At 38.6% G+C, this 14,182-nt stretch overlaps 2 protein-coding genes across 5 annotated transcripts in view; both read right to left on the bottom strand.

Annotated features, from left to right (window-relative positions):
* The window catches only part of HOXC4 (homeobox C4), a 94,775-nt gene that overhangs the window by 79,352 nt on the left and 1,241 nt on the right, over positions 1–14,182 (bottom strand). The gene's annotated exons all lie outside the window — the stretch shown is intronic.
* HOXC9 (homeobox C9) lies at positions 2,966–5,866 on the bottom strand. Its single transcript, XM_034792808.1, has 2 exons — positions 5,151–5,866; positions 2,966–3,451 (listed from the first exon to the last, which is right to left on the bottom strand). The coding sequence occupies exons 1-2, from the start codon at positions 5,686–5,688 to the stop codon at positions 3,207–3,209; spliced, it is 783 nt and encodes a 260-aa protein (XP_034648699.1). The 5' UTR covers positions 5,689–5,866; the 3' UTR covers positions 2,966–3,206.

The raw sequence follows: 14,182 nt of genomic DNA, 5'->3' as shown, positions 1-14,182 counted from the left end.
CTTGATATGCCGCCTTAGCAATATAATGAGATAGTGACTGTTTCTTCATAAACAAGAGGGTAGTATTTTTGCACAAATAATTTATGTTTCTTCTTTTTCTGCTAAGGAACTTATAAAAAAGCACAACGTGTATACACACTGACAAACAAACACAGCAGCGTACCATCTCTCTCCTTCAACCTTCAGTGCTTTTATCAGTTTTAATTTAGGGTGGTATTTTTCCCCCCTGAGCCAAGGGGGTCTGTTGTTTGTAGTTTGTAGACAAAACATTCCAATAATCCGGTTTCAAAGAGAAAAGCATCCACCTTATTTAAACCATAAAACAATTAAACCCAGACGTCTAGCCAGTTCTGTGGTCCTGTTTTGTTCAATTCTATTCAGCACACATAGCAGTGACACAAACAGAGTTGTAAAACTGGCTTTTTTTCCCCCCTGCGGAAATGTACCTATGGACAGCTTTCAAAGCTGTAGTATCCTGTCTTTTTTGTGTGCGTTACAAAAAGGGCCATCTTTAAACGAAGCAGGAATATATATACACAGAGATGCAAACCATATGCCCAAGGAAGATCCTCCATTTGAGTATTATTGTTACATTCATGACCAGCAATACTCACCGCAAGGTTCTGAAAATGTGCTTCTCTCTCTCTTTTTTTTAAGTCACGTTGCATCTTTTCTTTTTCTTATCGAAAGGGTAAGACTCTCCAATTGCAGAGCATTTCAATGCCTGCTCAGTTATTATTCCCCACTATCACCCAACGGCCAAGTGACACTTAAAATTATGGGGCAACTCTGCAGTTAAGAGCCTTGCACATGAACTGTAACTGCAGCAGGATTTAAAACAAAACAGCCCATCACCAACAAAAGAAAACCCTCGACGGAGACAAAAGGGGCCATATCCCTTCGTGCCCATAAGCTCCAATGGGACTTGTGCCGGAGTAAAGACTGCAGGATGGACTGGGGGGAGGGTAAGCGACCTATGGTCTCTTTGGAAATGAGATCGGGTTGAATGGGGGGGGGGGTTCAAAACTGAGACGCATGGATCATTTCTTTTCAACGTTAATAAAAGCATTTCATTACATAGCCACCAGAGAGGTGGGCCCGAAGCTGATTTAAAAGTCCCATCCAAAGTGGGAACTTGTCCAATATAAGGGGTGAACTTTCTCCATTGCAAATATGAGGTGGCCAATCCATTTTGAAATCGCAACAGTGGTTTGTTTGTTTTTAATCGAGTTCACGCAGACGGATTTAGAAGGGGAGGAGAACGGGAAAAAATACACGAAATGACAGGACTATTTTTGGTTGGGTTGGACTGGATTCAGTTTTGGTGGTGGTTGTGTTTTTGTTGTTGTTGCTGTTGGTTTTTTTTTTTTTTTTTTTTTTTTGGCCCATCCTTCTTGGCTCTGCTAAAATGCCTTTTAACCTGCACATTTCAGTGGGCTCCTTAGGACGTTCCAAACATAAAGAGCAGGGGACTTGGGCTCTGAATGAACTGAGCAGTTAGCTGCCACTGTTTCCAGGATGTTGCTCGAGCTGAGGTACTGTGGTGGACCCATACCACCTTAAATAAAAGCCCCAATGCCATAAAAGCGAGAGTACAAATCAATAAAGGGGGGGAAAACCTCAAAACGTTAAGAAAGAAATATTAAAGGGCAATATTTTATAAGATCAGTGGGTAATGGCTTCCAGATTTTTTATTTCGGAGAAGGCTGAGAAGCCAAAGGCGACAAGCATATCCTACTACCTCGCTCTGCTTTTGATTAGAAAGATTAGAACCCTGCTCTCCTGATTTCATTAAAGAAAGGCACCTTATAACAAGTTTGGATGATTAAGCATCCCCCGCTGATCATTTTTTATACTTTCTCTCCCCCTCTTGTCTCTCTTTGAGCAGCCTCTGAGCACCCATCAATTTATACCTCAAGCTAAAAATGTATTGTGACAGCCTGTTCTCGCCCATCTGGGCCACTTAAAATTGTCACGAACCACTACAACAACAGAAACTTCCTACCCATTTTAGACTGGTAGCACTGGTCCCTACCTACCACAGCAGACAAGCCAGACCTCTGTACAGAAAGAAAGGGAGGCGGGAGGTTGGGGGGGGGGGGAACGTATTTCATTTAGACCGAAAAATTCTCTTCCCCCCCACATTTTCTTGTTTTCTTATTTTTTTTAACATTCCTCCCCAATCGATTATATTTTACTTTGCAACATAACGTCAGCTGAGGTGCAAGGAGATGAAGAAACCTACAAGCCGTGGCATCTCATTGACAACGCAGAATAGTTGCAATATAGGCGGATGTCAAACAGAGGAATGTTGCCGCAAGCACCCCTTTCCAGCATACATATTTAATCTTTTACATATACTTCGATTGCCCGGGGTCATAAATTACTACAATTAATTATCCAGACCTAAAAATTTATGGCACGTATAACCCTTACCTAAACGCATTTTATGATTATGCTATTAAATACAAAATGTTGTGAGCGGAAGCAGCGTCCTTTCTTTCCACCCATCTTCATTTGCTTCCTGTAATAAGGTATATTTCAAATTCCATTTCAACCGACTGCGATTTTTATCAGTGCTAAATTCACTGGTGCAAGGAGGGTGTCTCCTTTAAGAATCCCAACATAGTTTTGAATACCATTGAAAAATAAACTCTGGTTGTCGTTTCTCAAGTGGAGTTTAAATAAAAGACACCTGCATGATAAGGGGTTTTTTTTCCTTCTTTTTTTTTTCTTTTTGTAACGTTAAGTATATATTTACATAGAGCTGTTCTACTATAGCAAACATAACAATATTACAGAACGGGTCTGAGACAGGAATAAAATACACAAATAAGTACACCAGACCAACACTATGACAGAACATTTTTGAGCCTTTTTTCTCATTTTCTTTTGTACAAAATATGCACTCACAAAGTCATGAAATTAAAAAAATAAAACACTGGATAAGTTTAACTTACGAAATAAAATACTAAAAAAAAAATTCAAGTACTTTTCTTTTATGTTTTCTGAAAAGGACAAAAAATCATTTTATTTTAGTTGCATTTTATAAAAGCATGGTGCTCCCAAACGCTTGGCTGTGTTTAACTAATTCTAAACACTGATCAGCACATTCAAAGTCAGAAACATTTCGAACCAAAGAAACGGCTTTTCCTTCCTCCCTCCCCTCTCCTCCTTTCTCTTGCATTGATTTGACTTTGCCAACTTTATTGCTGTTCTTTATCGGTTTTTTCTTTATTCATTTTCTTCATTTTCATTCTCCTGTTCTGAAACCAGATTTTGACTTGGCGTTCAGTGAGATTAAGAACTCTGGCTACTTCGTACCTCCGGTCCCGTGTGAGGTACATATTGAATAAAAACTCTTTTTCCAGTTCCAGGGTCTGATACTTTGTATAAGGACATCTTTTCTTCCTTGTGGAACGTGCGTGAATCCAATTTGCGACGGGATTGCCTGAGAGAGAAGATTTTTTAAAAAAATATCATTAATTTCAACAGCTGGCTTCCCCTCTCTTCACACCCAGATTATTATTTTTTAAATAAACTTGTTTAATTAGGAAGTAGGTAAATATTTTAAAGTGACCTTCAGAAGGCATGAATGTGTTTATTTTTGGAGGGGGGGGGCATTTCCTTTCCTTTTACTATTGCTCTCAGATAAAAGTTTCAGTAAATAAAACCGTAGCAATGGGTTTAAAATAATAATCATCCCCTAGCAGGAGTAATCTAAGAACATAGTCATAAAAAGTAAAAATTCCCACCATTTTATAGGCCCATAAACTCTCTTTACAGCCTCTGCTCTCCAATACCTTCTCTATAACCAGACCAGTCCTGGAATGACTAGCTTTTTTTTTTTTTTTTTTTTTTTTTTTTTTTTTAATATCTGGAGGATGCCACAGAATAAATCCATTGGCTCCAAAAAATACAGTCTTCAAGCCTAAAAGACCTTTCTCTCTGCTGCCCCATCCCCACTTTGTTAGAACGAAAAAAAATACACTGTTTTATCGTTAGAATCATCTCCTTGATCCAACCGTAGGCTTTTTATAGAGCCATCTACCAGCAAAGGAGAATGTTTTCCCTGATCCTACTACTTGTTTTATCACAGACTTACTTTATATAGTCACATATGGATACTTATATCTATGAATGCATACATATAGAGGTACATATGGGGATACATCGACACCCACAGACTCACAATTTATAATTTATAAATCACCATTTCATCAGATTGTTAGGCCAGAAGTCTTAATAAACACATGGCATGCTTGTGTATGTGTGTGTGTGTGAGTGTGTGTGTGTGTACATGTGTGTGTGTACAGGCATACACACTCACAGACTTAACTGGACGTTTATTCTAGTTCCACTAGATTTGGAATCACACTTTATTTTGCTCTATGTGCGTTGCCTTTATGCACTCACTATACTGTCAGAAGCAACTATCTGCATTTAAGAGACATATGGTCATTCTGAGATGAACATTTTAGAGTGGAAAAGACCGGTTACATTTGTAATGGTGCAAGGGGCATCTGGCTAATCAGATCCCCTACACTGCTCAAGTTTTTTGCACTAAAGAAGATGGGCTTTTTTTCAAGTGTTCGGTCCAATATCCTGCCTAAAGCTGCTTTTCGCCTTTATCTATCCCATAGATTCTGTATGCCTTTGCCTCCCATAATCCACACTCCTTAACACTTTTCTCAGGGCAACCACCTTTCCATTTCTTCCCACATGTTTGGAGTATTTTATGAATAATTACATAGGTGGGCATTTTTAAAGACATGTATATACCTCTCTCTATTTATCCCTAGGTGTTTTTCTCCCCACCCCCCACACACAAATCACTGAATTAACTCTCAACTAGAAGGGACTCTTCTTGACTGAAAGTGGAAATATCTGAGAGGCAGGAGCTTTGGTGGGGAGGCTGGGTTATGAATATTTTACCAAAGAAACAAATAGATTCCCCCCTATCGTTTTTTTTTTAAATGAAAATGAAACTACTTTGTCCTGAAGTTAGACTAGGGGAATTTTTAAACCCAGGTCTTCCTGTATATCTGGAGTTTTAGGACAGGGCCCTCTAAGGTAATTTCATTTTATTGAGTACTGTACTAGAGGCTGTAATGCCTCCCCGGTTGTAAACAAGAATGACTTCAACTTACTAGGGTCTAATTCGTTCTTTTCTTCTTTGTGTTTGCTCGAAGCGACTGCCTCCGATTCCGGAGAGGGTATAGTCTGCGGAGTTCGGTCTCTGAGATCACCCGGGGATCCGTACATGTAATCCGGATAACTACGCCCGTCCACCGGGCCACATTCCGCCCTTCGGCCGGGGAAAGCGTCCGGCTTCAGCCCGTAATGCCTGCTGCTGGGTGGGAAGCCAGGGAAGGACACAGCGCCTGAGATGGGTTCCAACCAAGTGCGCATATACCTGGTGTCAGCCCCAATGTGAGGCTGGTGGGTATACGGATGGTAAACCACAGAAGACTGAGAATGCACGGGAGCCCATGAAGTAGTAAAAACGGCCGGTTTAGGGGCAAAACTGCAGGATGGAAAATCGGCACAGTCCGGTACTAATCCTGAAGGTCTAGCTGCTGCAGGGTGAGAGCCAGTGGCTGGGAACCTTGATGCCAAGAGCTCTTCATTTTCATGACTTATCAAGGAATCTACATAATAGTTGCTTATGGGACCAGAAGCCGACATGTTCCCCCCTCTTTTACATTCATAAGATTATTGTATGAACTGTATGTGTACTTTTTATCTTCTCATAGAACAATCAGGGCAGGTAATTATTTTTTCAGCCTTTCCCAGTTTGCTATTGGCTCTCAGCTCTCACGTGATTGTATTTACCCAAAAATACAGTGTGGATCAATCCGCAGGTCTTTTTTTTTTTTTTTTTTAATAGAGACTATGCGACCTGGCTTTTCATAAAACTCTTGAAATAATGCAGATATTAGAAGCTATTCCTTTTGCATTTCATTAGCCAGAGGTGGCTATGTCTGGCATAAAAAGCTAGTGAGCCTATAAGGTATGTGTGTAAGGTATCCCAGGAACTATTTCTTGACGTAATTTGTCTCTGTCTGTCCTTTGCTTCTGCAGCTTGTATTCTATAATGGATACATTAAATTGAATATCAGTAAAAAGGGACTGGTTCAAAGTGTAATAGAGGTGTGTTTCCCATCATACTTCAGCACCACCCACGGAAGGATCTGATTTTAGGCTCTTTTAGCCTAAAAATAAATGGACTTTTTGTCATCTGTTACAGGGAAATATAGTCGTCAAGCCTGCTTTAGGGCAAGAAATCTGTTGGTCACATGCATATCTATTTTTTAATAACTGTCTTCTGGAGTGGAAAGGATAACCTTGTAAAACATGAGTGGAAAATAATAACACCACCACCGCCTCCCTCCCCCCAAAAGACAGCTTTTGCAGATTCTCTCTGAATTGTTCGGCTAGTAGCCGTGGATGTTTTTATGTCCTTCAATAAAATTTTTACGAGGATCATTTGATTGTTCATAAATGTGTCTTTCATTAAATAAAACTGTAAGAGTGAATTTCGGCTATAAGGCGTAGCTGGGAATGGGAAAACCTTCTGAATATCTACAGCAAGCAACAATGGACACTTGACACTTATATTATTATTATTTTAATGTATGGAAACTTTTTTTTTGCCAAAGCGATTGAAATAGTTTGGGTTCTGTTTTTTGTTTTAAATTCCTAACATTCGGTCTGCATTTTGAAAGAAATAACCTTCCCTTTGTAGAGAAAGGCAGGTAGGTAAATAGATCACGCCCATTGGATTCTGGAAGAATGGAGTTAGTTGATTTCTCTGGAAGAGGAGGATAAGAATAACCTACACAGAATAGCCACTTTTTTTTTTAAAGAAACAAAAATGGGGATTATCTAGTGCTGAGAAGGGCAATTCATCACTTCGAATTTCATAGTAACTGGAGTTGGATGAAGGTGAATGCTCAAAATTTTGCAAGAACAAGAAAAGTGGAGTCTCAGAAGGTTATGGTGGTTTCTCGCAGAGCGAGACAGATAGACAAGGAGAGATAGAGAAAGAGAGAAAGACAGAGGCATATGCCCGTTAGTGATTCAGCATGCACCAGTGACATATATTATGGACAGTGTATGTAAGTCCCGTGAACACACATGACATGAATGCTTTTCCTCCCAGTATGTAACATAGGAAATTCGAGCATGAAGAAAAAGCAGATGGCTACAGATACATGCCTAAATATGAATTAATATATGATGTTGCTTAAAAAGCCCCCAACCCTTAGAAACTTACAGCCCATGTTTCAACTGAGAAAAGATTAAGACTGCACCTTAATTCCAAAGTTCTTAATAAATATGCACAAGTCTGTCCTAGTTTCTGTTAGAAATGTATTTAATTCTATCAAAGGACCACTTTAAATAGAAATTGATCTCTCTGTGTGTATGAAAATCCAAATTCGGACAGAGTCTATGAAATCTGAAGTCATCATCTCGTTCTCTCTCAGAATTTATTCTCATTCCGTTTTAGATCCTATGCTTTATGTGAGTCCTTAAAGGCAAATATTCCTATAGGAGTATAATGTCCCCTTTGGCCTCTATTGAGTTCAATTTATTTGTCAATCAAAAGTCTCTAGTGACGGTTGTTTTTATGTTCATGAGGGAAAAAATTATACTCATCATTCTTTCTCTATTTCCATTTTTGTTGACTACTCACTATGTAAGATTGCTAAGATGCTGTGATGTAAAAACGTGGATGTGTAAAGGAATCTTGTCTTTGGTACATGGCTGAATTATTGTAAATGGAGCCTTACAAAAGAATGGTTGGCTCTGGACATATATGCAGAAAGAAAGAGAGAGAGAGGACTTTATATACAGAGGGAGAGATAGAGAAAAGCAGTGAGTGCAAAGGAGGACTAGTGGAAAAATGTTGAGGGGGGGAATGACAAAATATACAATATATGAAATACATAACGAGCAGAGATTATAAAAACACAGGGTTTAAATAAGTAAAAACAGTTCTTGTAACCTTAACACAAGCAGACAAGGTCACTAATTTAGTTGTGAATGGTGTATTTCTAGTGTTACACAAAGAAAAACATTGCTGGCCAAGATTTCTTTTATTTACACGGAAACTTTCATTAAATAGAATTGTTTACTCTCCATAGAGCTGCATAGGATTTTTTTTTTTTAAAGAATCATAACGTTTGCAGTACCAGCCTATTTCATTCAAGGAGTAGCATGCTTTGAGAAATTACCCAGTTCAAAACAGAGAGAGGCAGCTCATCTTAAAGTAAAATAAAAACATGGCTTAGCATAATATTATCAGAACATTTAGCTGTGTAATTGCATAACATAATTCTGAGTCTGTAGCGAAGTAAAATAATGTTCATTTATGTTTTTGTCCATATCAAACCTTCTACGTGGGTAAGCGTAAGGTTTCATGAATAAAGTCGAGTCGCAATGCAGGGCAAATGAATACATATTTTGAAATATACTTCTTTTAGGGAGTAGTCTTTCCAACCGGAGGTAAACGTTAGAATTAAAATCAGGTTTGCTCCACAATCAATCCCAACAAGGTTATCTTGCAACATTTGTGAACGTTCTAGATAGTCTCTAAACAGATATGATTCTGTTTCCATAAATGCCTCGCTACTTGTTTAATGGAAGATTACCTCTACTGAAATGATGTTGAACTATCATTTCTCATGTAGGCTGTCTAATATCTCTTTCTCCTCCACTCCCCATTATTCTGAAAGCAAAAACTTCTGTGCATTTAACAAAACCAACATATCACTGCAAAATATAAACAATATCAAATTTTGGGGGGAAATACAACAAAAATCATGTAGATTTGTAAATGTGACGTTAAAAAAGCGAACGCCATTGTTTATTTTATTGATCACCGTCTTGACACATTTAGTTTTGACACCTTTTGGAGCGAAATTATTTCCAGTCACTTTGGTCGTGTGTGTGTGTGTGTGTGTGTGTGTGTGCATCAGATAAGCGTGTGCAGTTTGCAGAAATCCATTCCTTCTCTGTTTTGATTGCACATAACTGCAGACCTTTATTCCCTCAATCTTGTAGTTTCGCTTTGATAATCTTTCCCTGATTTCAAGGAGATGCAAAAGAAAAAAAGCCCAGGACCGTGTCTTTTCAGCTCTGTGACACTGCAATTAAAAAAAAAAAAAACTTAAACTAGCGGTATCAAAGGCTAGTTTGGAGTCCCACAGCAATTGGAAATAAATAAATAAATAAATAAATAAATAAATGCACAAGTCCCACCACCTCCTTGTGGCAATTCAAGGCCTGAAGAACACTAGGCAGCGCTCCACACAGGGATCCAGTGCAGCTCTCCGGATTTGCACCCTGAAGCTGTGTGGAAGATGAAAGCGGTGCTCTTTATAAATCGCAATAGCAACTCTCTGTGGGTTACTGGCTACCAGAGGAAGACATTCAAGAAGGGGTTTGATCGACAAACTCCAGTGCGGGCCTTGGGATTAGCAGACAACACTCCACCCTTGACAGGCAGACAAACAGCGACTCCAAAAACGCATTCCCCGCTTCCACTTGGTTCAATTAACACTGTCAAGTTCGTATTAATAATCTACTTTTCCCTTCTGGTTAACCCCTGCACGCACGCACACACACACACACACACACACACACACACACCCTGCATCGAAGCAATCTGAAGTCGTGCTGTGTTATCTCTTCATAAACAAAACGAAACTAACCATACAGACAGCACTAATTTACACAGGAGCAGTGAATATCGCTTTGATTTTAATCCCTCAACAGAATAAAGTTCATCTCCCACCCCGCATGTCTTTCTCTTGTTATATTTTTTCCTTGTCCTTCATTCTTTTCGCCTCTCCTCTGCCTTCCCAAATTTTTTCTTTCTTTCTTTTGTTCTTTTACACCCTCCCCCTTTCTCTTATGAAAAAAGAGTACACAATGGGTTGGATTGCATGAATGTAGAGCAGACTGTCTGAAGTCAGTAGAAAATATCTCCTGATCTCCTACATGTCTTTTATTTTTCATGTTTACCTTTTTAAAGCCACTCAATGAAAAAAAAGGCCAATTTCAGCAAACTATTACTGGTGGATCCCACAGCAATGCAGCTAGCTGTTGTTTTGTTTTCCAATTTTCTTTGGCTACTTTCATATCATATTTCCTTGGGTTTTTTTAACATGTTGGACAGAAAGGATCTTCAAAACAACATATTACTGATGAGACTTGTCTAAAGGTGCCTTTATATGGACATAATATTTAAATTGAAGCCAAAATGAAGGGAGGAAAGGGGAACAGGTAAATAAAATGAGCATTCAGTTTAAAAATTACTCTAGAGAAGTTTTTACCTGTTTAAGTGTTCCTACACACACAAACACACACCGCTTTGTTGCTAAGAATTTTGTTAGAAGTTATGACTTTGGATTCCAGACTCCTTAGTGTCAGAAGGTAGGGGTAATAGACAATAAATTCCGAAGCGCAATTAAAGCCCAGGACCAATTTATTTAACTGTGTTATGGTGTCTTTCCAAAATTTCAGGTTTCCACTAGACGAATCCCATTAAAAACATTCACAGATGGAAGCTTGTCTAGAGCAACCGAAGGGGGGAAAAAATCTCTAAATTACACTAAATGCTAATCTCCAAGGCATATTAGGTTATCTTGGTTTGGGGTGTGATATGAAGTACAGGTCAACCAAAGGGGAGGGGGAACATTTCAAAAAGAAGTAAATTAAAAGAACAGCATGAAAACAAGCCTGAACCCAAAGAGTAAAACTGTATACTGCCTGAAGAAACATATTTCTATACGTCTCCTTCTACATTTATTATGTTTCTGTCAGACACCCTGTAATTAGCATAAATAACTATAGTTCCAAGCAGCAACTTTTGTCTGCAAATTCTATGGTTTAGGCTGCACAGTTGCACTCCAGATAGAATGAAGGAAAATCCAAGGTGTTACGATGACACAAACCGGACAATAATTTCACTCTATTTATTAAAAAGGGGGTGTTCCAGCTGAAGGCGATGGCTTGCATCTGAATATAAACCACTGGAGCTCTGGGCCTTGTTTAATTATACCTGCCTTGACCATACCAACCTACCTCTTAACCTGTCTTGCTCTACAACAGAGTGAACTTTCTTTAAAAATAAATCAAACACCACATATTCCTCCCTCCCCACCCCACTCCTCACACACACACACACACACACACACATAGCCTTGATTTGATTCTGTTAATCATTTGTAAAGATCATCTGCACACCCCAAGAGCTGGTTAAATAACATGGTGACTGTCTGAGAATCCAAGACACCTAAGCATAACAGCCCTTAACAGAAGGATTTGTTAATATTCAGAAAATTCTAGACAGCCGCTCCAGATGATTTTTCAAACATACCACAGGCACGTATCTTAGTGAAAGCTAAGCTTTCAATGCAATTTCCCAAGCTCAACCGAGGCAAACGGCTAACTGAAACAAGGAGGGATTAAAAATATATATCTGCACTTCTTGAACTGCAGCAAAATGGAGGAGCCTATAACCAAACCCTAGCCTCCCTGTTACGAATTTACAAGCTCCTACTAACTTCTAAATATATTTTTCTTCCCCAGGAGGTATTTTCTTAAAGCACCACAAAATCACCAGAAGCAGCAAAGAATAAAACACATAGGAACCCGTAGAGACACACAGACAAAGCCTTCAGGTTTTAAAATTACACCTGCTGGGGAAAGAGCATTATATAAACATAGGGAAGAAAAATGATACAATCGAGCATATAGTAATATTGCTAATATTTTACCCTGATAATAACAGCATCAGAAAGTGCGTGCATGTTTAGCCACAAAGCAAACAAAATTATATGAAGTGAGATGAACGCGAACAGCGTGGTGTCTTTTTGACTACCCATGTTTTTTACATAAAAATAAGGAAAATGTACACAAAATTGTTAAAGCCAATAAATTCACATCCTCATGCCTTCTGATCTAATATCATAATTAAAAAACAGTAGGGGAGGTTTTAACTTTTATTGCGTTTCTGGAGTTGTGTTGCTAAACATATATTAACTTCAGGCTTCTATTTCTCTACAGGGATGTAGTCTTTGGTATAAAATCAATCTTAATATCTACAGAATAGATATTTTTTCTTGTACATGCTGTTAGAAGAAAGGGATAAACATCTGCAAATTGTTAATACAGAAAAGGCGAAATGGTATGTATATATATGTATATATATAATGAATCTTTTAAATCATTCAATTATCACAGCACTAATGTCAAATAATTACACTTAAAACGAGCAATAATCAGCCTTTTCCCTGTTGAAATATTAATTTACAGTACCACAAAGGAGATTTTTTATTAGTTTGTTTTTTACAACTTGCATATTACATTTTTCAAACCTGGTTCAACCTAGGTGTCCAACCCAAAAGTCGTTCTCCATGCAATACTGCTTTGAACCAAATCCAGAGCTATGATGCCCTTTCCACACTTTAAAAAGATCATATTAAATACCTCAGACAAAGAAAAACGATACGTTTTAAAACTGTTGGCTTAGGACTATACATTTACTTCTTTTCACGTGCTTTTTTGTCTGATCTGAGCTACAATATCAACATTAAATGTCTCTCCTAGGTAGAAGGGACATTTCTGTTTCTGCAATCGAAATGTATTGTTTGCGCCGAAAGTTTAAGGAACTGTTAAGCATAAAGTTAGAGTAGGACGCAGAACACAGAAATGTTACAATACAAGAAATATATATATATATATATACTGCCCTTTCTCCCCCACAAAAATCTGAACCCGATGTAAGAAAAAGAATGGACTCTGAGATTTTGCACACTCAAAACAGTCATAGTGGTCTTATCATTATACTTTCCCCACAACAAAACTTTTTCCCCCTCTATAATGTCAACACAACGTGGACTGGGAATTTCTTTTATAATAACACAACACACAATATCTGAAGATTCACTTCTACTGTCTCAGCCCCTTTTCTCTAATTATTTTGTCTCCTTTTTCTTCTCCTTATTCCTATCTGTCATTGGTATTCTTGAGGGGGAAACACACACGCACAAATACACACATGTATTATTTGTGTGTAACCCTGGATTTTTTTTTCCAAATAGGTGACTAGTAGATGTAACTTTCCAAACTTTACCAATACGCTTTCTTTTTTTGGGGGGGGGGGAATATCTCCTTTTACTTTGCCAAAGAAAGATGCTAATCATATAGCCTAGCCGACTCATTTTCTTAATCGACAGTTACTTAGCTTTTACACGTGTCCTCAGTGGATAATAGTTCATAATCCAGTTTGTAGCAGAGCAACACAAGATAATGTGTTCTTAAAAGCGGAACCCCCTGATTATAGCACCTAAAATGGCTATTACATTTTAAATCTGATGCTTCTGCTGTTATATAGACAGAGCGGAAGGTAAGTTTGATTTCCGCTTTCTGCTTTGTTCTTCAGTGCACCTTCAAGGACCAAAATACGCTGCAAATGATCAGATTGAATACTGAGAGGGCTGTACAGGAGACGGAAACAGTAGCTTGTTACATAGTCTGGACTAGCTCTTCCAATGTGTATTTCCCTTCAAGACACCCCCAACAGCATAATGCCAGTTCTCCAAACAACATCATAGGTCCAATTCATGTTCATGACTGCTAGGTCAGGAACCATTTTTTTTTTTTTTTGCACAGTGTGATTAAAAGAAAAGAGAGATCATAACAGAAGGAGACATGGAATCAAATCATTCTGCCATTAGTAAGACTTTGTCCCTTCATGCCAATCATCGTGGCGTGGCTTTGTCGAGGCTTTACGGTCTGCAGGCTGACTAAATAATTTGATAGGAATTCGAAAGGAAGGATCCTTTGTCCTCCTCAATAATATGTCGACCAGAAACAATAAGGGAAAGAAAATTCATCTAACTCAATAACTAAGTAGAGGATAGTGGGGGGCTTAAGCGGGATGGGTGGGGGAAGTAAAAAGACCTGAGGCTAAGGGAACCTGTCCCCACACATTTGTCACCACCACGTTTCTGTGTGAGTCCCGGGTCTCTACCAACTGAATGAAAGTTCTGTAGGAAACAATTTGCTCTCCGCTGAACCCCAGTGCTTGGGTAGCTCGAAAGCTGCGTGCGTGTGTAGCGGAAACGGCTGCCCTTGATGAAGACTAACTGACGTAATTAAGGCAGTT

The sequence above is a fragment of the Trachemys scripta genome, chromosome 16 (genome assembly GCF_013100865.1).
Source record: "Trachemys scripta elegans isolate TJP31775 chromosome 16, CAS_Tse_1.0, whole genome shotgun sequence".
In the NCBI taxonomy this organism is placed as follows: Eukaryota; Metazoa; Chordata; order Testudines; family Emydidae; genus Trachemys; species Trachemys scripta.
Note: the sequence above shows the minus strand (reverse complement) of the source record. Positions and strands in the feature narration are given on the sequence as shown.